Source organism: Erithacus rubecula (genome assembly GCF_903797595.1).
Source record: "Erithacus rubecula genome assembly, chromosome: 27".
Classification (NCBI taxonomy): Eukaryota; Metazoa; Chordata; class Aves; order Passeriformes; family Muscicapidae; genus Erithacus; species Erithacus rubecula.
Window position 1 is genome coordinate 1,172,538 of NC_136679.1, and position 24,678 is coordinate 1,197,215.

Consider the following 24,678-nt stretch of genomic DNA (forward strand, 5'->3'; position numbering starts at 1 on the left):
AGGAATCACAGGAATCACAGAAATCACAGAAATCACATTCACAGAAATTGCACAATCACAGAAATCACAGGAATCACAGAAATCAAAGACTCACCAAATCAATCACACAGAATGACAGAAATCGTGCACTCACACAATCACAAAAATCAGACGAATCACAGGAATCACAGAAATCACACAATCACAGAAAACACAGAAGTCACAGAATCATGAAATCACACTAATCGCAGAAATCGCAGAAATCACAGAAATCACAGAAATCACAGAAATTATATAATTGCAGAAATCACACAATTCTACAATCCCACAGAAATCACATCCCTCTACACTTCGTTCGCAGCCTCACACATCAGCAACGGCGACCTGAGGGTGAGAGGGGACACGGGGACAGCCTGGGGCACCCAAAAAGAGGCAGAGAGGGAATTGTGTGGGGTTGGGATTATCACCATTATTATCATCAGGATAGATGATCAGCATAAATGATTAGGACAAATCACCCCGTTGCTGGTTGGGAATTGCAGAAATCACAGAAATCACAGAAATCACAGAAATCACAGAAATCATAGAAATCACAGAAATTGCACAATCACTGAAATCACAGGAATCACAGGAATCACAGGAATCACAGGAATCACAGAAATCACAGAAATCACACAATCACAGAAATCACAGAACCATAGAGATCACAGAATCATAGGAATCACAGAATCACAGAGATCACAGAAATCACAGAGATCACAGAAATCACAGAAATCACACAACCACAGAAAACACAGAAATCACAGAATCATGAAATCGCAGAAATCGCAGAAATCACAGAAATCACAGAAATCACAGAAATCACAGAAATTATATAATTGCAGAAATCACACAATTCTACAATCCCACAGAAATCACATCCCTCTACGCCTCGTTCCCAGCCTCACACATCAGCAACGGTGACCTGAGGGTGAGAGGGGACACGGGGACAGCCTGGGGCACCCAAAAAGAGGCAGAGAGGGAATTGTGTGGGGTTGGGATTATCATCATTATTATCATCAGGATAGGTGATCAGGATAAATCGTCAGGATAAACCATCAGGATAGATGATCAGCATAAATGATTAGGATAAATCACCCCGTTGCTGGTTGGGAATTGCAGAATCACAGAAATCACAGAAATCATAGAAATCACAGAAATTGCACGATCACAGAAATCACAGAAATCACCGAACCATAGAGATCCCAGAATCACAGAAATCACAGAGATCACAGAAATCACAGAAATCACAGAGATCACAGAATCACAGGAATCACAGAATCACAGAAATACACAAATCAGAGAAATCTCAGAGATCACAGAGATCACAGAAATCACAGAAATCACACAATCACAGAAATCACAGAGATCACAGAAATCACAGAAATCACAGAGATCACAGAATCACAGAAATCACAGAAATCACAGAGATCACAGAAATCACAGAAATCACAGAAATCACAGAGATCACAGAAATACACAAATCAGAGAAATCTCAGAGATCACAGAGATCACAGAAATCACAGAAATCACACAATCACAGAAATCACAGAGATCACAGGAATCACACAAATCACAGGAATGTTTCTCTAGCACACGCCCCTCCAAGGACGGATTTCTTATCCAAGGGATGATTTCCCTGAAGGAATATCTGAATCATCCACAGAGGGGCAGAGCAGGGCAGAGCTCCCTCCATACTGACCCCCTCCCTTCTCTTGCACCCCACTCCCACAGCGCGACATGGTCTACACATCCCGCGAATCCTCCCCCACGCGCCGCCTCAACAACATCTCCCCAGCCTCCCACCTGGCCTCGGGCTCTCCTCCTCCCGTGCTCCAATCCTCGTCTCCATCCCGCTCCCGAATGTCCTACAGCGGCGCTCGCCCTCCCTCGTACGCCGGGAGCCCCGTCCACCACGGCGAGCGCCTGTCCAGCCTCCCGCCGGCGCCGGGCGTGTCGCCGAGCCCCAGCGCCATCCTGGAACGCCGCGATGTGAAGCCGGACGAGGATCTGGCGGGCAAGAACGTGGTGTTGGTGAAGAATGAGGGGCTGTACGCCGATCCCTACGGGATGGTGCATGAAGGGAGGCTGAGCATCACCTCCACCCAGTCGCTGGCGGGTGTGGGGGGTGACCCGTTTGGCTACTCGGGGGGGCTCTACAAGAGGGGTTCGGTGAGGTCGCTCAGCACCTACTCGGCGGCGGCGCTGCAGACGGAGCTGGAGGATGGTTTGTACAAACCCAACGCTCCCATCTATGGAGACACGTACGGGCCCGGTTTGGGTTTCCGAATGCCGCCCTCGTCCCCGCAGAAGATGGTGGAGCCCGGGCAGAGCCCGCACAGCCCCTACTCGGGCCCACCCAGCCGCTCCTCGCCTGTCCGGCAGTCCTTCCGCAAGGATTCCTGCTCTTCGGTTTTCATGGATGGCCCCGTGGGCAAAACGCGCAATCCCAGCTCGTCAGGGCCCCCCGAGCTGTTCCCTGGTCCAGGTCAAGAGCGGCCACTCTCAGGGTTTGGTTCGCCCGGTCCGGCCAAGGACACGGAGACCAGGTGAGGAGAGGGATGGGGAATGTCCTGGTTTGAACAGGTGTCTGCTAATAAAGGCAGGAGCTTCTCTTTGAAGTGGAGAATGTAAACCCCCTCCCTCCTAATTATAATTTTGAAGTTAAGGGACTCTCAGGCAAAGGTATGGGAATTAGGAATAGCAGTTCTTTACTAGGAAAATTAAAAGAGAAATGCTGTATTACAAAGCACAATCCCAAAACACTGCCAGAGTCAGAATCCAAGCTGGCACAGTCAGTCAGTCAGGGTGGTGGCACAGTCCCATTCCATGGTGCTGCATCCTCCTGCAGGGGCAGATGTGGCTCAGCTGGAGCAGTGCTCCTGGAGAAGGTGCAGTTTCCTCTGCAGCTCCAGGGATGATGTGGAAGGGTCTGGTTTTCCTCTGGAATCCAGTGGGAAAGGTGCTCTGCTGTTCCAAATCTCAGTTTTTATCTGGGTAGGAAATGTTTGTCTCCTCCCCTGGCTGGAGCATCTCCCAGTGGGATGATGGAATTTTATCAGCCATGCACTGGGACTCACTGGCCATGAACAGGAGATATCTCCTGGAGGGAGGATGGGCTGTGGGAAGATAAAGATGATTGCCCAGCTGGTTTAAAGATGGCCCATTAGCAGATAATGTGTGCCAGGAGATAAAGATCACTGCCACACCCAGTTTTAAACAATGACCCATTAACAGGAGATATCTCCTGGAGGGAGGATGGGCTGTGGAAAGATAAAGATGATTGCCCAGCTGGTTATTAACACCTGGCCCATTAACAGGAGATATCCCCACAGAGATAAGGGTCACTGCCTCACCTGATTTTAACAGATGGTGATAGAATCCACATTTCTAGCCACAGCAACCCAACACAGGGTGTGAGGTTATGACCTCCAATGATCTTGGCACCAAATTCAGGGAGTTATCTTAAATAAAGCAGGTAATAGTTGCTAAAAATGCCATTTATTACAAAGCTGTCATGGTTTAATTTAGGTTTACTAATTTAAATATGCTTCATTTTTCTTTGAGATAGGATTTAGGAGTAAAAAAAAGGCAGGCTTAAAACTTAAAAGGGTATAAAGAAAAAATTTATTAATAAGACAGAAAAAACAAGAAATTTGGAATAAGATTTTTTAAAAAACAACCCTGTGTATATGTCCGTACTCCTCCCTCCTCTTAAATAACTTCTATACAAAACAAACACATCTTTTATAAAGCACATCAGTCTCAAAAGACAAGCAGGAAAGCAATGGCAAAAGCAAAAACAAAAATGCAAGAGGCAGTGGGAATAAGCAAATGTCTGAAGAGTAAATGGCAAAAAGCACCAACTCTCCCCAGTACAAATTCTTATAGGATTTCCCAACAAGCTAAGACACAAGTTTGGACCATGACTCCTTAACCTATTAGAATTCTGGTTTCTTAACGCTGCAACTTTAGTATTTAAATTTTTACTTACTAAAAGCTTTAGAACTCACCCTAAAACTTAATTAGTTCTACTTAAACATCTACTTTATGTGGGAGTGGCTTAATGTACTTAAACCCATCCAAAGGCTTTAATTTAATCCCTGGACTCTGATTTCTCCCTGAAGAATTCAGAGAGACACCCCTGACTCACTGACTCCAACAATGGGGGAAGGTCCGGGTGGGTTTGTGTGAGCTGGAGGGGGAGGAGGAGGAGCAGAGGAAGGCTCCTTACAGAGGAGATGGGATTGAGGGAACGAATGCAGCTGGTGACAGCAGTGTCCCCAACACCCGGGGTGGCACGGATGGGGTGTGAGCAGGGCTGGGGATGCCCATGGGGACAAATTCAGCTGGTGGCGTGTCCCTGTCTGTCACGATCCTCTCAACCCCAGTGGGAGTCATGACGGTTCATTCGACCCCAGGGTGCAAAAGACAAAAGGCAAGAGACTCAGGTTTTGTTCAGCAGAAAGGAGTAATGCAGTTTATTGCGTGCCAACAATTTGGTTTTGGGATAGAAGAGGGAGAGAGAGAAAGGATACCAACAGAAAGGACGTTGTCTTTGAGTTTTCTGATGGCAGACACATCTTCAATCCATTGGGGAGAAACAGATCTCAGAGTCTTTTTAGCAAAGTCACTTTTTATAGTCCTTTTCCAAAGCAAGTGGCCTCTGGTCCAAAGGTTGGGAGATTTATGGACTGTTGTATGTGGAGATCATTTCTCCAAGGAACAGGAGCAGGAACAGGGCACTATGACCAGCAACCTGCTGAGAGCAGCACCATGGCAGCACCAGGCACAGCTACAAACACCCTGGCCAAGCATCCGCTTGTGCCAGGCCAGAACGAGTGGTGGGTCCTGGGATCAGTCTCTGATGATGGTGGTGAGGCAGATCAGAGAAATTTTGGATTGACTCTGACCCTGTCCCTGCGCAGGGAGCGGATGGAGGCCATGGAGAAGCAAATCGCCAGCCTGACGGGGCTGGTGCAGAGCGCGCTGCTCCGCGGCTCCGAGGCTGAGACCCCCAGGTGAGGGGCGACCCTGGGGGCTGGGATGTCCCTTCTGGGGGAGTCTGTCCCCCTCCCCACCGTGCCTGGCCCACACTCACTCCCTCTCCTCTCTTTTGTTTCAGCGAGAAGACAGAAGCCACCAACGGCGGGACCCCCCCGTCAGCGTGTGAGTGACCCCTGGCCCTGCAGGATCCCCCCAGTGCAGCCCCCCCACAAAAATTAAAATAGAAATGCAGTATTACAAAGAACAATCCCAAAACACTGCCAGAGTCAGAATCCAAGCTGACATTCATCAGTCAGTCAGGGTGGTGGCACAGTCCCATTCCATGGTGCTGCATCCTCCTGCAGGGGCAGATGTGGCTCAGCTGGAGCAGTGCTCCTGGAGAAGGTGCAGTTTCCTCTGAAGCTCCAGGGATGATGTGGAAGGGTCTGGATTTCCTCTGGACTTCAGTGGGAAAGGTGCTCTGCTGTTCCAAATCTCAGTTTTTATCTGGGTAGGAAATGTTTGGCTCCTCCCCTGGGTGGAGCATCTCCCAGTGGGATGATGGAATTTTATCAGCCATGCTCTGGGACTCAATGTCCATTAACAGGAGATATTTTGAGGACCACCAGAACTGAAGAATTGAGGAGGGAAAGGAAAAAATTTGGTGGTTTGGGGTGGGTGTCACCCCTCAGCAGCCTCTGCTTGCCCCTCCCTCACAGCCACCAGCCGCAGTGGCATGGGGACACCAGTGCCAGCACCGCCACCACCCTCGGCCACCAGCACCCCCGCGGGGCAGCCCACGGCCGTGAGCCGCCTGCACATGCAGCTGCACCTGCACGACCTGCAGCAGAACGCCAGCGAGCTGCGCAACCAGCTGCAGCAGCTCAGGAAACTGCAGGTGGGCACCCCGGGGAGGGGGGAGCCCCAGTGTGACCCAGCCTGGACCGGGTTAGGGGGGGAAATGGGGTTTTTGTGGTGGGAATGGTGTGGGAGAGAGTGGGGGGGCTTGGGGAAAGTGAGAGCAGGGATTGTTCCCAAAGACAAGGTCAGGGATCCTTCCCAAATCTGAGTTTAAGGTTCCCTCCTGAAACCAAGTGAGAGGATCCTTCCTGAATTTGAGCTCAGCAATCTCTGGTGAATTCAAGCTCAGGGATCCTTCCCAAATTCAGACTCAGGGAACCTTCCCAAATCCAGACTCAGGGATCCTTCCCAAATCCAGACTCAGGGATCCTTCCCAAATCTGAGTTTAGGGATTCACCCTGAAACCGAGTTTAGGGATCCTTCCTGAATCCAAATTCGGGGATCGTTTCTGAAACAGAGCTCAGGGATCCTTCCCAAATTCAGACTTAGGGATCCTTCCCAAATCTGAGTTTAGGGATCCTTCCTGAAACTGAGCACGGGGACCCTTTCTGAAATTGAGTGCAGGGATCCTTCCTGAATCTGGGCTCAGGGATCCTTCCCTAATCTGACCTTAGGGATCCTTCCTGAAAGTGAGCTCCAGGACCCTTCCCAAATCCAAGCTCAAGGTTCTTTCCTGAATCTAAACTCAGGGATCCTTCCTGAAACCGAGCCTGGGGATCCTTCCCAAATCCAAGCTCAGGGATCTCTCCCCACACTGAGCTCAGGGGTCCCTCCCCAGTTCAACCCCAGGGATCCTTTCCAAATCCCAGCTCAGAGCTGGTCCCTTCTCAGGACTCGTTTCCCATCTTGGGGGGTCTCTCCCAGCCTGACCCCTTCATCCTCCTCCTCCTCCTCCCCACAGCTGCAGAACCAGGAGGCGGTGAAGACGCTGCTGCGGCGGACGGAGACGGAGATCAGCGTGCGGGTGACGGACACGATGCGCAAGCACGAGGATCCTCTGCAGCGCCAGCGCACCTTGGTGGAGGAGGAGCGGCTCCGCTACCTCAACGAGGAGGAGCTCATCACCCAGCAGCTCAGGTGAGCCGGGCACGGCCCTGCTGGTCTGGCTGGGGCACAGGCACAACGGGCAGGGCACAGGGACAATGGGCAGGGCAGAGGCACAACGCGCAGGGCACAGGGACAATGGGCAGGGCACAGGCACAACGGGCAGGGCACAGGAAAAATGGGCAGGGCAGAGGCACAAGGGGCAGGGCACAGGAAAAATGGGCAGGGCACAGGAAAAATGGGCAGGGGCACTTCCTGCCCCTAAAAGGTACAGGAACAACGGGCAGGGCACAGAAAACACGGGCAGGGCACAGAAACAATGGGCAAGGGCACTTCCTACCCCTAAAGGGTACAAGAACAACGAGCAGGGCACAGGAACAACAGGAAGGGCACAGGGACAACAGGCAGGGCATAGAAAATACAAGCAGGGAACAGAAACAACGTGCAGGGCACAGAAACAATGGGCAGGGCACAGGAACAACAGGCAGGGCACAGAAAACGTGGGCAGGGCACAGAAACAATGGCAGGGCACAGGGACAACAGGCAGGGCACAGAAAACAACGTGCAGGGCACAGGAACAACAGGCAGGGCACAGGAACAATGGCAGGGCACAGGGACAACAGGCAGGGCACAGGAACAACAGGCAGGGCACAGGAACAATGGCAGGGCACAGGGACAACAGGCAGGGCACAGAAAACAACATACAGGGCACAGGAACAACAGGCAGGGCACAGGAACAACAGGCAGGGCACAGGAACAACAGGCAGGGCACAGGGACAATGGCAGGGCACAGAAAACAACGTGCTGGGCACGGGAACAACAGGCAGGTTCTCTCTCCGCCCCTAAAGGGCACAAAAACTCCAGAGCAGAGCAGATCCACCCTGCCAGGGCAGGGCCCCGGGTGAGGAGGGGTCCCCAAACTTTGATCGTGTCCCTAAATGAGGAGGGGTCCATGCACTGACCACACCCCCAAGTGAGGAGAGGTCCCAACCCAATGTTTCCCCCTCCTGCTGGGGACCTCGGGGTTCCCCACCCTCCTGATGCCCCAGTGACCCCCAGTGACTCCCAGTGACCCCCCAAATGACCCCCTGCTCCCACAGCGACCTGGAGAAGTCGGTGGAGAAGATCCAGAAGGATCTGGCACATGGGCAGCGGCTGATCCCGGTGCAGGAGCTGGAGGAAAAGGCCGTGGTGCTCAAGCAGCTGGGGGAGACTCTGACAGACCTGAAAGGTGAGGAGGGGGCTGGGGGAGGGGGGGGAACGGAGCCTTGGGGGGTCTCCTGCTCCACCCCTTCCTGGGGGGCTCCGGGATTTCCTGGATTTGGGTATTGACACCTGGGATGCTCCAGGAATTCCTGGATTTGTGTTTGCACCTAGGATTCTCCAGGTTGTCCTGAGTCTGTGTTTGGATGGGGGATTCTCCAGGATTTCCTGGATTTCTGATTGTACCTGGGATTCTCCAGGATTTCCCTGCCCCTGGATTTTTGTTTGCACCTGGGATACTCCAGGTTATTCTGAATTTGGGTTTGCACCTGGGGTTCTCCAGGATTTTCTTGTCTCTGGATTTGTGTGTTTGCACCTGGGATTCTCCTGGTTTTCCTGGATTTGTGTTTGTACCTGGGATTCTCCAGGATTTCCTGGATTTGTATTTGTACCTGGGGTTCTCCAGATTTTGCTTGTCCCTGGACTTAGATATTGGTACCTGGGAAGTTCCAGGAATTCCTTGATTTGGGTATTGGCACCTGGGATACTCCAGGTTTTGCTTGCCTTTGCATTTGGGTATTGTCATCTGGGATACTCCAGGTTTTCCTGGATTTGGGTCTTGACACTCAGGATGCTCCAGGTTTTCTTTGCCCCTGAATGAGGAGGGGTCCCCAGCTGGGCACCGGAAGGGGCACAGAGGTGACACAGGGGTGACACAGGGGTGACAGCAGTGTCCCCCGGCAGCTCAGTTCCCCAGCCTGCAGAGCAAGATGCGCGTGGTGCTGCGGGTGGAGGTCGAGGCCGTGAAGTTCCTCAAGGAGGAGCCGAACCGCCTGGACGGGCTCCTGAAGCGCTGCAAGAGCGTCACCGACACCCTGGCGCAGATCCGCAGGTGAGCCCCACGGTTTGGGGGACAGGTGTCTGCCAAGAAAGGCAGAATCCTCTATTTGAAATGCAGAATGCAAACCCTCTCCCTCCAAATTATTATAATTTTGAAATTACGGAGCTCTCAGGAAAAGATATGGGAATTAGGAATAGCAGTTCTTTATTAGGAAAAGAAATACAGTATTACAAAGAACAATCCCTGGTTTAACACCTGGCCCGTTAACAGGAGATATCTCCTGGAGGGAGGATGGGCTGTGGGAAGATAAAGATGATTGCCCCAGCTGGTTTAAAGATGGCCCATTAGCAGATAATGTGTGTCAGGAGATAAAGATCACTGCCACACCCAGTTTGAAACAATGGCCCATTAACAGGAGATGATTCCCACTGAGATCAGAATCACTGCCACACCCAGTTTTTAACAATGACCCATTAACAGGAGATATCTCCTGGAGGGAGGATGGGCTGTGGAAAGATAAAGATGATTGCCCCAGCTGGTTTTTAACACCTGACCCATTAACAGGAGATATCCCACAGAGATAAGGATCACTGCCACACCTGGTTTAATACCTGGCCCATTAGCAGGAGATATCTCCCAGGGAGATAAGAATGGCTGCCCCACCAAGTTTTAACAATTACCCATTAACAGGAGATATCTCCTGGAGGGAGGATGGGCTGTGGGAAGATAAAGATGATCGTCCCACTAGTTTAAAGCTGGCCCATTAGCAGACAATATGTGCCAGAAGATCAGAGTCACTGCCCCACCTGGTTTAACAGCTGGTGACAGAATTCACATTTCTGGGCACATCCTGTATTGCAACCCAACACAAATAGAAATGCAGTATTACAAAGAGCAATCCCAAAACACGGACAGAGTCAGAATCCAGCCTGACACCAAAAACTCTCATGGTTCCCTCCAGGTGTGGGGGAAGCCCTTTTTTAATAAAACATAAATTTTCCTGCTAAAGGACCCCAAAAACACCCTTGTGATTCTCTCCAGGTGTGGTGAGAACTTTTTTTCATAAAAGCCTTGTTTTTCTGCTAAAGGATCCCAAAAACACCTCCAGTCCTTTCCAGGTGTGGAGGAGAAGGGTTTGGTGGGATCCCATTTCCATCACTGCCCCAAAACCCAGGAGGGGAAGGTTTTGGGGAATCCCATTTCCTGCATTGCCCCAAAATCCGGGAGGATCTGGTGAAAAGGGAAGGGTTTGGAGAGATGCCATTTCCATCACTGCCTCAAAATCCCAGAGGGGAATGTTTTGGGGGAATCCCATTTCCTGCACTGCCCCAAAATCCCAGAGGGGAATGTTTTGGGGGAATCCCATTTCCTGCACTGCCCCAAAATCCAGGAGGGGAAGGGTTTGGAGAGATCCCATTTCCTGCACTGCCCCAAAATCCAGGAGGGGAAGGGTTTGGAGAGATCCCATTTCCTTCACTGCCCCAACATCCAAGAGGACCGTGTGGAAAGAGAAGGATTCAGAACGATCCCATCACCAAGCCCAACCCTTTCCCAGACCTCAGAGCGCCTCAACCCACAGGAATTTAGGATTTTTGTGACCCCACCCAGCCCCCCCACCACCCCTCAGCCCATCCCCTCTCTCCCAGGCAAGTGGACGAGGGCGTGTGGAGCTCGCCCAGCAGCCTGAGCCAGTCGCCCAAGAAAGTGGCGCCGGAGACGGATTTCAGCAAAGAGTTGGAGCTGGAGATGCCCACCAGCCCCCCCGTGAGCCTGCACCACCTGACGGGCACCCCCGAACCCCTGGGGTTTGGGCACAGCCCCCCCCAGCCCCAAACCCACCCTGGCAAGAGCAATAATCCCTCACGAGCCCCCGAAATGGTGCCGGCCAAAACTCAGACGGGGCCCGAGACCCCCAGCAAGAAAAGTGCGGATAAGGCGGTGTCCGTGGAGGTGAGGGGGGTCCTGGGGGTTTTTGGGGGGGCTGGGGAGGTGGGAATGGGGGTGGGAGCAGTGCTCGCTCTGCCGGTGTTGGGTGGAGGGTGGGGAAAGTGAGGGGCGTGGTGGAATTTGGGGATGGGGTGAAAATATTCCCCAAATCTTCCCAGAGGGTTTGGGGGGCGCCTCGACTGTTAGAGGGACATGGTGAAATTTGGGGTTGGGGTAAAATGTACCCCAGTTATTCCCAGAGGGTTTGGGGCGCACCTCGCCTGTCTGGGGGATGGTGAAATTTGGAGATGGGGGCAAAAATGTCACCCCTCCCTCCCCACTAGGTGTTCCCAGTGGGTTTGGGGGTGTCCCAGGGTCTGTTTAAGGGGTATCCTGGTGGCTGTTTTAGGGGTGTCCCGGTTCTCTTTTGGGGTGTCCCGGGAACTGTTTTGGGGTGTCCTGGTGGCTGTTTTGAGGGTATCCCAGGGTCTGTTTAGGGGTGACCTAGGGGCTGTTTTGGGGTATCCCAGGAGCTGTTTAGGGGTATCCTGGGAGCTATTTTGGGGGTGTCCCAGGGTCTCTTTTGGGGTATCCCGGTGGCTGTTTTGGGGGTGTTCCAGGGTCTGTTTTAGGGTGTTCCAGGGTCTGTTTTAGGGTGTCCCGGGTCTCTTTGGGGATGTCCCAGGGTCTGTTTTAGGGGTATCCCGGGAGCTGTTTAGGGGTATCCCGGTGGCTGTTTTGGGAGTGTTCCAGAGTCTGTTTTAGGGTGACCCAGGGTCTGTTTTAGGGTGTCCCAGGGTCTGTTTTAGGGTGTCCCAGGGTCTCTTTGGGGGTGTTCCAGGGTCTGTTTTAGGATGTTCCAGGGTCTGTTTTAGGGTGTCCCGGGTCTCTATAGGGGGTGTTCCAGGGTCTGTTTTAGGGTTTTCCAGGGTCTGTTTTAGGGTGTCCCGGGTCTCTTTGTGGCTGTCCCGGGGGCTGTTTTAGGGGTATCCCGGGAGCTGTTTAGGGGTATCCCGGTGGCTGTTTTGGGAGTGTTCCAGGGTCTGTTTTAGGGTGTCCCAGGGTCTGTTTTAGGGTGTCCCGGGTCTCTTTGGGGGTGTTGGGCTCTGGGGATCACACCCCGCTCCCTCAGGCCGCCGAGCGGGACTGGGAGGAGAAGCGGGCAGCGCTCACCCAGTACAGCGCCAAGGACATCAACCGGCTGCTGGAGGAGACGCAGGCCGAGCTGATGAAAGCCATCCCCGACCTGGAATTCGCCGCCAAGCACAAAGCAACCCCCAGCGCCGCCTCCACGCCCGAGCACAAACCCTCCAAGGCACAGCACGCCCCCAAATCGGGGGGCAAAGGGGACCCCAATGGGCGTCGGGGATCAGGTACGGCCCGCGGGGAGGGTGGGGGGCGGATCCTGCTTCTCCCGGGGACATGGGGACAGGGAGGTGGCACCTCCAGGGACAGGGGGTGCACCCCTGGGTGCTGCACACCTGGGTGGTTTAACCTGTGTGGTTTAACCTGGTTTGTTTAACCTGGATGGTTTTAACCTGGATGGCTTAACTTGAATAGTTTAATCTGGGTGGTTTTACCTGGATGGTTTTAACCTGGATGGTTTTACCTGGATGGTTTAACCTGGGTGGTTTTACCTGGGTGGTTTTACCTGCATAGTTTTAACCTGGATGGTTTTACCTGGATGGTTTTACCTGGATAGTTTAACCTGGGTGGTTTAACCTGGATGGTTTTAACCTGGGTGGTTTAACCTGGATGGTTTTACCTGGGTGTTTTTTACCCAGGTGATTTTAAGCTGGGTGGTTTAGCCTGGATGGTTTTACCTGAGTGGTTTAACTGGGTGGTTTAACCTGGGTGGTTTAACCTGAATGGTTTTAACCTGGGTGTGTTTTACCCGGATGGGTTTACCTGGATAGTTTTATTTGGATAGTTTAACCTGGATAGTTTAACCTGGATGGTTTAACCTGGGTGGTTTAAGCTGGGTGGTTTTTACCTGGATGATTTTTACCTGGGTGATTTTAAGCTGGGTGGTTTAACCTTTATGGTTTAGCCTGGGTGTTTTTACCTGAATGGGTTTACCTGGGTAGTTTTACCTGGATGGTTTAACCTGGATGGTTTAACCTGGGTGGTTTAACCTGGATGGGTTAACTTCGGTAGTTTAAGCTGGGTGTTTTTTACCCAGGTGATTTTAACCTGGGTGGTTTCACCTTTATGGTTTAACCTGGATAGTTTTACCTGGATGGTTTTACTGGGTGGTTTTCCCCCCGCCGGTACCGGTACCAGTGCCGGTGCCCGTGCCCGTGCCCTGACCGCCCCCTCTGTGCCCAGACGAGCTGGCCGTGCCCCGGTACCGGACAGAAAAACCCTCCAAGTCTCCGCCGCCGCCGCCGCCCCGCCGCAGCTTCCCCTCGGCGCACGGGCTGACCACCACCCGCAGCGGGGAGGTCATTGTCACCAGCAAGAAGGAGCCCGGCTTCATGAAGGTGGGGTGAGGGGGGTGGGGGTGGGGTGGTCAGCGCGGCCCTGGTGTCCCCCGGTGTCCCCTGGTGTCCCTCGGTGTCCCCTGGTGCCGTCGGGTGCCCGCCGATGCCCCCGGTGTCCCTTGGTGCCTCTCGGTGTCCCCTGATGTCTCCAGTGTCCCCTGGTGCCTCCCGGTGTCTCCCACCACTCTCGGGTGTCCCCCGGTGTCCCCCAGTGTCCTCCGGTGTCCCCCAGTGTCCCTCGGTGTCTTCTGATGTCCCTCGGTGCTTCCTGATGTTCCCCGGTGCCCCCAGATGTCCTTGAATGTGTCCCCCGGTGCTTCCTGGTGCCTCTCGGTGTCCCCTGGTGTCCCTTGGTGCCTCTCGGTGTCCCCTGGTGTCCCTTGGTGCCTCTCGGTGTCCCCTGGTGCCTCCCAGTGTCCCTCAGCACTCTCGGGTGTCCGCCAGTGTCCCCCGATGTCCCCCGGTGTCCCCTGGTGTCCCCCGGTGTCCCCCAGTGTCTCCTGGTGCCGTCGGGTGCCCCCCGGTGCCCCCGTTGTCCCTCGGTACTTCCTGATGTTCCCCGGTGCCCCCAGATGTCCTTGAATGTGTCTCCCGGTGTCCTTCGGTGCCTTCTGGTGTCCCCCCGTGTCCCTCGGTGTTCATCTGGTGCCTCCCGGTGTCCCTCAGTGTCCCCTGGTGCCTCCCGGCGTCTCCCGCCACTCTTGGGTGTCCCCTGGTGTCCTTCGGTGTCCCCCGGTGCCTCCCGGTGTCCCCCGGTGCCTCCCGGTGTCCTTGGGTGTACCCCGATGCCTTCAGCTGTTTACTGGTGTCCCTCGGTGCCCTCTGGTGTCCCCGGGTGACCCGCAGTGTCCCCCGATGGTTACTGGTGCCTCCCGGTGCCCCTCGGCGTCTCTCAGTACTTCCCGGTGCCTCCCGGTGTCCCCCAGTGTCCCCAGCCGCTTTCGGGTGTCCCCCGGTTCCTCTCGGTGCCCTCGGATGCCTCCCTGTGTCCCCCCTGTGTCCCCCCCGTGTCCCCCCGGTTCCCCCGCTGCTCCCCCGATGCCGCCCCCCCGGTTCTCCCGGTGTCCCCTCTGTGTCCCCCCTGTGTCCCCCTGTGTCCCCCCGATGCCACCCCCCGGTTCCCCCGGTGTCCCCGGCGCTCACGGCCGCTCCCCCCCGCAGAAGGCGGAGTCGGAGGAGCTGGAGCCGCAGAAGCCGCAGGTGAAGCTGCGGCGGGCGGTGTCGGAGGTGGCGCGTCCCGCGTCCACCCCGCCCATCATCGCCTCGGCCGTCAAGGACGACGACGACGAGGATCGGATCATCGCGGAGCTGGAGGTGAGCGCGGGAGGGCGCGGGTGGCACCGCAGGTGACAGCACACGGAGGTGACAGCACCCCAAAGGTGACAGCACACGGAGGTGACAGCACCCCAAAGGTGACAGCACCCCAAAGGTGACAGCATCCCAAAGATGACAGCATCCCAAAGGTGACAGCACCCTAGACGTGACAGCATCCCAAAGGTGACAGCACCCCAAAGGTGACAACACCACAAAGGTGACAGCACCCCAGAGGTGACAGCAACACAAAGGTGACGCCACCCCAGGGTGCTGGTGACACCACCCTGGGGGTGACAGCACCCCAGAGGTGACAGCAACACAAAGGTGATAACACCCCAACCTGGAGGTGACACCATTCCCGAGGTGACAGCACCCCAAAGGTGACAGCACCCCAAAGGTGACACTACCCTGGAGGTGTCACCATCCCCCAGATGACAGCAGCCCAGAGGTGACATCACCTTGGAGGTGACAGCACCCCAAAGGTGACACCACCCTGCCCTTCCACTCCAGGGACAGCTCGGGGGGTTTGGGGTGTGACATCTGTGACATTCCTGGCACTGGCACCGTGTGGGGGTTCCTGCTCCTCCTGGGACTGCAGGGACAGAGCGGTGACACCTCCAGGGACAGGTGATGCACACCTGGGAGCTCCCTCTGGTTTTAGGGCAGACTCACCTGGCTGAGCACAGCTCAGGTGCTCCAGTGGGGAGGGGTTGGTTTAAACTGGACGGTTTAACCTGGGTGGTTTAACCTGGGTGGTTTAACCTGGGTAGTTTTAACCTGGATGGTTTAACCTGGGTAGTTTTAACCTGGATGGTTTAACCTGGATGGTTTAACCTGGATGGCTTAACCTGGGTAGTTTTAACCTGGGTGGTTTAACCTGGGTGGTTTAACATGGGTGGTTTAACCTGGGTGGTTTAACCTGGGTAGTTTTAAGCTGGATGGTTTAACCTGGATGGTTTAACCTGGGTAGTTTTAACCCAGGTGGTTTAACCTGGATGGTTTAACTTGAGTGGTTTTCCCCCAGTGGGGAGAACTGGGCACGGTGCAGGTGTGAGACAGGTGATGGTGCAGGGGACAGGTGATGATACAGGTGTGGCACAGGTGATGATGCTGCAGGCAGGAGAACTGGACCAGTGATGCTGCCAGACTGGACTAGTGATTCTGCTGGCCAAGGGACCAGTGATTCTCCTGGCCAGGTGGCCAGTGACCCTGCTGGCCATGTGACCAGTGACTCTCCTGGCCAGATGACCAGTGGCCCTTCTGGCCATGTAACCAGTGACCCTCCTGGCCATGTAACCAGTGACCCTCCTGGCCAGATGACCAGTGACCCTGCTGGACAGATGACCAGTGACCCTCCTGGCCAGGTGACCAGTGACCCTCCTGGCCAGATGACCAGTGACCCTGCTGGCCAGATGACCAGTGACCCTCCTGGCCAGATGACCAGCGACCCTCCTGGCCAGATGGCCAGTGACCCTGCCAGCAGCCCAGTGGCCAACACCACCAGCGCACAGCCACCACCGTCCCGGGGCCGTGGCCACCCCGAGCCCCGCCTTGGCCACCCCGAGCCCCGCCGCAGCCCCCCGGGGCTCCCCCCGCTCCAACGGGCCGTGTTTGACTCCCCAGGTGTTTCAGCGGAGCTCTGCCTCCCCTCCCCTCCCCCTCGATGCCGTGTCCCCGGGCCACTCCGGCTGCTGGCCCAGCGGAGCCGCGGTGGCCACAGCCCAAGGACGGAAGGTAACAGCTCCACGGGGCTGCGCTCTCACCGCCTTCCTCCTCTTCTCCACTCACTTCTGCTTTTCCTCCTCTGATTTAACCCACTAATGAGCGGCTTCTCTCCTCACTGCCTCGCTCACGCCGCCGGACACAGCACTAACCCACGGCCGGGGGCTCCCGGGGGGCTCCCGGGCCGGGCCAGCACCGCACCGGGCACGGGGGAGCGGGCGGGGCGTGGAGACCCCGCCCCGAGCGCGTGGGAAGGGGAGGGTTGGAGCAGAATTGGGGGTTTGGGTCTGCCTGGGTCAGGTGCGGTCGTAGGGACACTCTCCTGATCTCCGTGCTGGGCTCTGGGGTGGAGAGAGACTGGAGAGAGACTGGGGTGGAGCAGGGAATGCTCAGGGTGGGGACAATAGGAGGAAAATGCCTGGATAGTGACTGGGATGGACAGGGAATGCTCAGGGTGGAGCAGGGAATGCCAGAATGGAGCAGGGAATGCACAGGGTGAAGCAGGAAATACACAGGATGGAGAAGGAAGGCTCAGAGTGGAGCAGGGAATGCTCAGGGTGGAGAGAAGAAAAGGAAAATGCTCTGGATCCCAGTAGGATGTAGGGCTGGACAAGAGGGATCTGACCCCCACTCCAGCCCCTGTCCATGCTCTGGATCCCTATGGGATGTCAGGCTGGGCAAGAGGGAATTGAACTTCCCTTTCCAGCCCCATGCTCTGATCCCAGAGGGATGATACAGCTGGAGGAGGGAGCTGAACATCCATGTCCACTCCCAGTCCATGCTGAAGATCCCAATGGGATGTCAGGGCTGGACAAAAGGGAATTGAACATCCATTTCGAGCCTCTGTCCATGATCCTGTGGGATGTAGGGCTGGAAGAAGGAGCTGAGTCTCTCTCCATTCCCTCTCCATGCTGTGAATCCCTGTGGAATGTCAGGGATGGACAAAAGGGAATTGAGCATCCATTTCCAGTCCCTGTCCATGCTCAAGGTCCCAATGGGATGTAGGGCTGGTCATGAGGGAATTGAACATCTCCGTCTGTCAATGCTGTGGATCCCACTGGGATATCAGGGCTGGAGGAGGGAGCTGAGCATCCATTTTCAGTCCCTGTCCATGCTCTGGATCCCTGTGGGATGTAGGGCTGAACAGGAGGGAATTGAACATCCCTATCCAGTCCTTGTCCATGCTTCTGTGGGATGTAGGGCTTAACAGGAGGGAGCTGAGTCTCTCTCCATTTTCTCTCCATCCCTGTGGGATGTCAGGGATGGAGGAGGGAATTGAGCATCCATTTCCAGTCCCTGTCCATGCTCAAGGTCCCAAAGGGATGTAAGGCATGGACAGGAGGGAGCTGACCCCCCCTGTCCATTCCCTGTCCACGCTCCAGTGGGATGTAGGACTGGACAAGAGGGAAATGAATATCCATTTCCAGCCCCTGCCCATGATCCTGTGGGATGTCAGAGCTGGAAGAGGCAGCTGAACATCCCTGTCCAATCCCTGTCCGTGCCATAAATCCCGATGGGATTTATGGGATGGGCAGGAAGGAGCTGAGACCCCTCTCCAGTCCTTGCCCACACTTCAGTGGGATGTCAGAGCTGGAGGAGGGAGCTGAGCCTCTCTCCATTCCCTCTCCATGCTCAAAATCCCGATGGGATTTATGGGATGGGCAGGAGGGAGCTGAGCCCCTCTCCATTCCCTCTCCATGCTCAAAATCCCGATAGGATTTATGGGATCATCAGGAGGGAACTGAGCTCCTCTCCATTCCCTCTCCATGCTCAAAATCCCGATAGGATTTATGGGATCATCAGGAGGGAGCTGAGCCCCTCTCCATTCCCTCTCCATGCTCAAAATCCCGATAGGATTTATGGGATCATCAGGAGGGAACTGAGCTCCTCTCCATTCCCTCTCCATGCCGTGAATCCCGATGGAATTTATGGGATCAACAAGAGGAACCCGAGCCTCCCTCCCTTCCCAAACTCCCTCCCGCAGCTCTGCCGAGCCCGGCAGCACCGACACGGGGAGGGACCCCAATATTTTGTAGCACCCCGTGGTGCCCCTCAGACAAACCCCGCAGCTTCCTGGCCCCTATAACGTGTGAATTCTCTACCCAGGAGCCGCTGGCAGCCCCGGCCAGCCGGGCGTTCTCCCTGCCCCAGATCGTGCTCACCGAGTGGGTGTCGGAGCCTCCATCCCCCGAAGCCGAGCCGGAGCTCTGGGTGCCACCCGAGGGGACAAGCAGCTCCCCAAAATCCCCTCCAGCCCCGCGCCCCGCTCCCGGCAGCACATCCCGGGAGTTTCCTTCGGCAGCCCCGCCTTTCCCGCGGGATAAAACGGGGGGACAAGGAGGCAGCGACAACGTTTGTCCCCGAATTTCCGTGGCCGCGCAGCCTCCCCAGAGCCGCGGGGAAGGTGAGGCTGCCGGGATCATCCCCGAAATTCCCGATGGGGATCCCCAAAAAGGAGCCAGCCTCGCTCCTGCACACTCCACGGAATCCCCGGGATGGGATGGAGCAGCTCCAGCTGCCGGGGAGGTGACAGAGCCACTCTGCAAACGCCACTTGTCCCCCGAGCGCCACGAGGCTCCGGGTCAAAAAGAGATTTATGAGGACACCTACCAGAGACTGGACAGCCTGGAGGAAACCATCCGCGAGCTGGAAATGACCATCAGCGAGATCAGCAGCCACCCCGCCGTGGAATTCGTGCTCTGCAAGGACGCGCCGGGATCCGAGGAGGTCGGGAGAAGCTTTGGGGACATCGGGCACGGTGACACCGCGCTGGACCTGAGCCGGGCCAAGGATGGCGCTGCCAGGAGTCCAATTCCCAGCAGGACCAAGCCAGCGCTGCTCCCCAAGCCGCAGCTGCCCCCCGGCGCTCGCCAGGTTCATTTTCTCTTCTCCCCCGCGCCCTGCTCTGCCCTGGATTCGCTCTGGTGTCTCTTCCTCCGCCTGCTCCCTCTCTGTGACTCCTCCTCCAGGCAGAGCCGAGGTGTGGAAATGGATCTTCCTCTTCTCCCCGATTCCTGCGGGGTTTTGGGAAGGGCAGGAGTGAGCGAGGCAGGAGCTGGAAGCGGGAAGGGAGATGGTGCTGGCTGCTGCTGGCTGGTCCCGTCCTGGAATTAGACCCGGGGTGAGGGGGATTCTTCCACCCCTGGCGGGTTTTTGGAGCAGCAGGTCCAGGATGGGCATCCCAAGGGGATCCTAAAGGGTCCAGGAGCATCCCATGGGATCCACAAACATCCCACGGGGTCCAAGAGGATCCCAAAGGATCCAGGAGCATCCCAAAGGTTCCAAGGGCATCCCATGGGATCCAAGAGCATCCCAAAGACTTCATGAGCATCCCAAAGGCTCCTTGAGCATCCCACAGGATCCAAGAGCATCCCAAAGGGGCCACAAGGATCCCAAGGGATTCATGAGAATCCTGAAGGGTCCAGGAACATCCCAAAGGTTCCAAGAGTATCCCACAGCATCCATGAGCATCCCAAGGAATCCACAAGAATCCCAAGGGATTCAGGAACATCCCAAGGGATCCAAAAACATCCCAAAGGATCCAGGAGCATCCCAAAGGGTCCACAAGCATCCCAAAGGCTCCAGGACCATACCACGGGGTCCACGAGCATCCCAAGGGATCCACGAGCATCCCAAAGGGTCCAAGAGCATCCCAAACACTCCACGAGCAATCCACAGGGTCCAGGAGAAATCCCACGGGATCCACAAGGATCCCAAAGGCTCCATGATCATCCCACGGGGTCCACGAGCACCCCACGGGTTCAGCCAGCCCCGGGTACCCACACACTGCTCCCAGTTTCACCATTTTGCATTAAATGCCTCTCCTAATGAGCAGCAGCCAGAGCCTGGCAGATGTTTCTCCTAATTAAACCACAGCCCGAGCTCCCTGAAGCCATCCCAAATTGCTTTCTGCTGGAATCCAGCTGAAAATCATGGAAAAAAAAATAAAGTAGGGAGGGGAGGAAAATGCCCTGAGCTCTGCTGCGACATCAACCTGCTCCTTTATTAACAGCCAGCGCTGGGGAATAAATCTCATTTTCCATTTGGAGTCGTTCTCTCCCTCCTCGGGAGGGTCTCGCTGCAATTTTCAAATTTTCCCGCTGTTTTGGGTTTTGGGGTTTTTTTATTGGTTTTTTTTTATTTGTTTGTTTGGGGTTTTTTGTTTGTTTGTTCTTGTTTTGTTTGTTGTTTGTTTTTTGTTGGTTTGTTGGTGGGTTTTTGTTTGGTTTTTTTATTTTTGGTTGGTTGGTTTTTTGGGGGTTTTTTTGTTTGTTTGTTTTGGGAATTTTTTTTTTCCGGGAAGTGGAGCTGCAGGATGGATTTATGGCTGGGGCTGGGGCAAAGCCAGGCTCAGGCTTAGGCAGGATGGCTCAACCCTAAACCTGAGCAGGGCTGGTGTCACTTTCCGAGGATTCTGTGCTGCCTGGGGCGATTCCCAGTGCCGGGAATGCTGAGGGTGTGGGAATCTCCAGGAATTGTGATGATCCTCCTGGGTCTCTTCCAGCTGATTTTCCATCTGTGGGGTGCGGGAATCCCAAAAGATTCACCTGATTTCCCAACCTGGGAACGGGACAGGCAGGGAGGTGACCCGGGGTGTCCCCAGCAGGGGAGGGGACACTCGGGGTGGTGACACCGCCCTCACCGCTGCTCTGGCGATTCTCTGTATCCACATCTGTGCACATCTGTCAATAAACTCCTCTGTATTCCCACTGCCGCCGTTCCCACCTGGAATCTGCTTCTGCCTGCCGCCGCCTCTTTCCCTTTTCTCTTGGCGTTTCCCGTCCCGCCCTCCGTGTCCCGGGGTTTTTTTTCTGCCCTAAACTCCCTTTGGGGTGGCTCCCGGTAAGTCCCGACCCGGTTCGGAGCTCGGTGTCCTCATCCTCACCTGGCATTGTCACCGCAGCGCTGGTGCGGAGCAGCTCCAGGTAGAGGGGGAGAGGTTCCAACACGCGATTTTAACCCTTTCCTGGCGGATTTTTGTACCCTGCAGAGCGGTGGCGTCTCCATCCCGGCCATGAAGGTGGTGAACCCGGCGTCGCGACTGAAGCAGAGCCAGCAGGGCAGCCCCGACAAGGGCAAGCACATCAAGCAGCGCATGGAGTACATGAGGATCCAGGGCCAGCAGCAGGTACTGCGCCCCTAAAACCCGCCCGGAGCTGCCCGAGGAGGGGACACGCCCAGGGTGGTGATTTTGGGGATGTTCGAGATCCTGGAAGCGCCCCCGGGCACGGCCCGAGGAGGGGACACGCCCAGGGTGGTGATTTTAGAGTGATCGGATTTTCTGCACTGCCCCAAAATCCAGGAGGGGAAGGGTTTGGAGGGGTCTGATATTCTCCATTTCCCCAAAATCCAGAAGGATTCGGTGAAGGGAAGGGTTTGGAGGGGTCTGATATTCTCCATTTCCCCAAAATCCAGAAGGATTCGGTGAAGGGAAGGGTTTGGAGGGGTCTGATATTCTCCATTTCCCCAAAATCCAGAAGGATTCGGTGAAGGGAAGGGTTTGGGGGATCCGATTTTCTGCACTTCCCCAAAATCCAGGAGGGGAAGGGTTTGCGGTGATCTGATATTCTCCATTTCCCCAAAATCCAGGAGGGGAAGGGTTTGGAGGGATCCAATTTTCTCCATTTCCCCAAAATCCAGGAGGGGAAGGGTTTGGAGGGATCCGATTTTCTCCATTTCCCCAAAATCCAGGAGGGGAAGGGTTTGGAGGGATCAGATTTTCTCCATTTCCCCCAAATCCAGAAGGATTCGGTGAAGGGAATGGTTTGGGGCATCCGATTTTCTGCACTTCCCCAAAATCCAGAAGGATCTGGTGGAAAGGAAGATTTTGGGGGGATCCCATTTCCTGCACTTCCCCAAAATCCAAGAGGGGAAGGGTTTGGAGGAATTTGATTTTCTACACTTCCCCAAAATCCAGGAGGATCTGATGGAAAGGAAGATTTTGGGGGGACCCTAATTCCTCCACTTCCCCAAAATCCAGGAGGGGAAGGGTTTGGAGGGATCCGATTTTCTCCATTTCCCCAAAATCCAGGAGGGGAAGGGTTTGGGGTTTTTTGGGGGATTTTTGGGGTTGGGTTTTCTCTTCCTTGGTGCCTTCTTCGTTTTGGCTGAGCCCGGCGGGGTTGGGGACAAAGGGACGCGGTTGTTGAGGGGCAGAAAAGGCTCTTGTCACCCTCTGGGGGTTGGGGACAGGGACACAGTTTGGTCACAGGTCCTTTGTCCCCAAGCTCTCGGTGGCATCACTGCCCTGATGAGGGGCGTTGTCCCCTCGCCCCGAGGGGACAGTGCCACCTCCTGATGGTGACGAGGGTGACAGAGTGTGATCCCTCCTTGGGGATCCTGTCCCGGGAGGTTTTGGGGTGCGGGGACCCCCGCCATGTCCCACAGAAGCAGCTTGTGGGTGTCCCAGGGGGGTGGTGGCACTTTGGGGACAGGGTGAGCAGCTGGAAGAGAAGCGTTTGGAGCATTTTGGGGTGGGGGGAGCTCCCCCCACCGTGTCCCTGCTGTCACCCCGGGGCTGGCCGTGCGTTCGGGCCACCAGCCAGGGGATCACGGCCACTCGGGTCCCCTCCCCCCCATCCCTGCCGACCCCTCCTGGGCGCCACGAGTGGGGTTCACCTTGACCCCCCTCCCTGTGCCCCCACTCTGTGTTCTGATCCCTTTTCCACCCCCAAACCCCACAATAAACCCGGTTCTGCTCATTCTCGTGCATCCCTCAGCCCCGTGGGGGACAAAACCCAAAGATTTTCCAGCTACTCCCAGCAGGAGTTTGGGAGGGGATTTGGTGGAATTTGGGCAAATGTGGAATGAGGCAAAACGGGGCAAGAAGGGTCAAACCCCCCTCGGCTGCTCCAGGGGAAAATCCCTTGAGGTTTTTCCTGGATTTCCCTGAATGTCCCCTCGGACATCAGGGAGAGGAGGGGATTTCCCTCTGCATTTGGGCATCATTCCCGGTGGGATTTTAGCACCATTCCCGGTGGGATTTTGGCACCATTCCCAGTGGGATTTTGGCACCATTCCCCGGTGGGATTTTGGTACCATCCCGATGGGATTTGGGCACCATTCCCGGTGGGATTTGACACCATTCCCAGTGGGATTTTGGCTCCATTCCCAGTGGGATTTTGACACCATTCCTGATGGGATTTTGGGCACCATTCCCGGTGGGATTTTGACAACATTCCCGGCGGGATTTTGGCACCATCCCGGGTGGGGATTTGGGCACCATTCCCAGTGGGATTTTGGCACATTCCGAGAGGGATTTTTGCACCATTCCCAGTGCGATTTTGACACCAATCCAGATGGGATTTTGGCACATTTCCGGTGGGATTTTGGGCACCATTCCCGGCGGAATTTGGGCACCATTCCCGATGGGATTTTGGCAACCATTCCCGATGGGATTTTGAAACATTCTCGGTGGGATTTTGGGCACCATCCCCATCCCCGCGCCGCTGGTGACCCCTCCCCCGGCACGGTGGGGACAGGGACAGGGTGGGCACCGCCCCCAATTCGGGTGCCACCGCTCTAACGCTGCCCTTCTTGTCCCCCCTGTGCCTCCCCCCGTGTCCCCTCTGTGCCTGTGTGTCCGTCTGTCCGTGCCGTCCGTGCTCTCCTCTCGGGGGGTTCCCCTGCCCGTGCAGTGACACGTGGGACCCGCTCTTGTCGCGCTCTTTGTGCCCTTTTCCAGCTGCTTGACCTCAGGCCTGACTCAGTGCTGCTTCTCAACCAACTCCCCTCTGGCTCTCGATTGTTTTGGGTTTTTTTTTTTTTCCTTGTCCTCGTTTTCGTTGTTATTTTCTCTTTTTATTTCTCCTTTATTTTGCCTTTTTTTTTAAGCTTTATTTTAATTTCTGTTTGCTTTTATTTTGGACTTTCCACCCTTTTCTCCTCCTCCTCGTCCTCCTTGAATCTTGCTTTTCTTTCCAGGCCACTAGACCATCTAAAGAGGCCAGCGAGACCTCCCCCACGGTCTCGGAAAAACCCGCAGCTGGCAGAACCTCCATCCCCGTATTGACTTCCTTTGGGGCCAGGAACTCCTCCATCTCATTCTGAGCCCGCCCGGGGCTGCTCCTCTCCTCTTCCTCGGGCTCCTCTTCCTCCCTGCGACTTTGGCTCCTTCTTGAGGCGCTCTTGGAGGGATTCCGCCACCTGTGTCCCCTCCTTTATTTTTTTTTTCTTTTTGTTTGATCATGTTTTTTCTGTTGATTTTTTTTGTTTTTTTGTCGCCTCCGCTCCGCTAAAAAAACTTTTTTGGTTCTCTCGCCTGCGCCCTCCCGCTCCGCC

At 55.4% G+C, this 24,678-nt stretch overlaps 1 protein-coding gene across 1 annotated transcript in view; it reads left to right on the forward strand.

Annotated features, from left to right (window-relative positions):
* Positions 1 to 24,167, forward strand: part of SRCIN1 (SRC kinase signaling inhibitor 1) — a 62,571-nt gene extending 38,404 nt beyond the window's left edge. Inside the window, exons 7-21 of the mRNA XM_079327542.1 lie at positions 1,753 to 2,567; positions 4,947 to 5,039; positions 5,144 to 5,187; positions 5,724 to 5,902; positions 6,767 to 6,942; positions 8,010 to 8,140; positions 8,857 to 9,004; positions 10,600 to 10,903; positions 12,012 to 12,252; positions 13,208 to 13,362; positions 14,524 to 14,676; positions 16,300 to 16,410; positions 18,505 to 19,272; positions 21,389 to 21,526; positions 24,036 to 24,167. Coding sequence (XP_079183668.1) covers positions 1,753 to 2,567; positions 4,947 to 5,039; positions 5,144 to 5,187; positions 5,724 to 5,902; positions 6,767 to 6,942; positions 8,010 to 8,140; positions 8,857 to 9,004; positions 10,600 to 10,903; positions 12,012 to 12,252; positions 13,208 to 13,362; positions 14,524 to 14,676; positions 16,300 to 16,410; positions 18,505 to 19,272; positions 21,389 to 21,526; positions 24,036 to 24,038 — 3,459 coding nt within the window. The 3' untranslated portion in view covers positions 24,039 to 24,167. The remainder of the gene's footprint in view (positions 1 to 1,752; positions 2,568 to 4,946; positions 5,040 to 5,143; positions 5,188 to 5,723; positions 5,903 to 6,766; positions 6,943 to 8,009; positions 8,141 to 8,856; positions 9,005 to 10,599; positions 10,904 to 12,011; positions 12,253 to 13,207; positions 13,363 to 14,523; positions 14,677 to 16,299; positions 16,411 to 18,504; positions 19,273 to 21,388; positions 21,527 to 24,035) is intronic.
* The last annotated feature ends 511 nt before the right edge of the window (positions 24,168 to 24,678 follow it).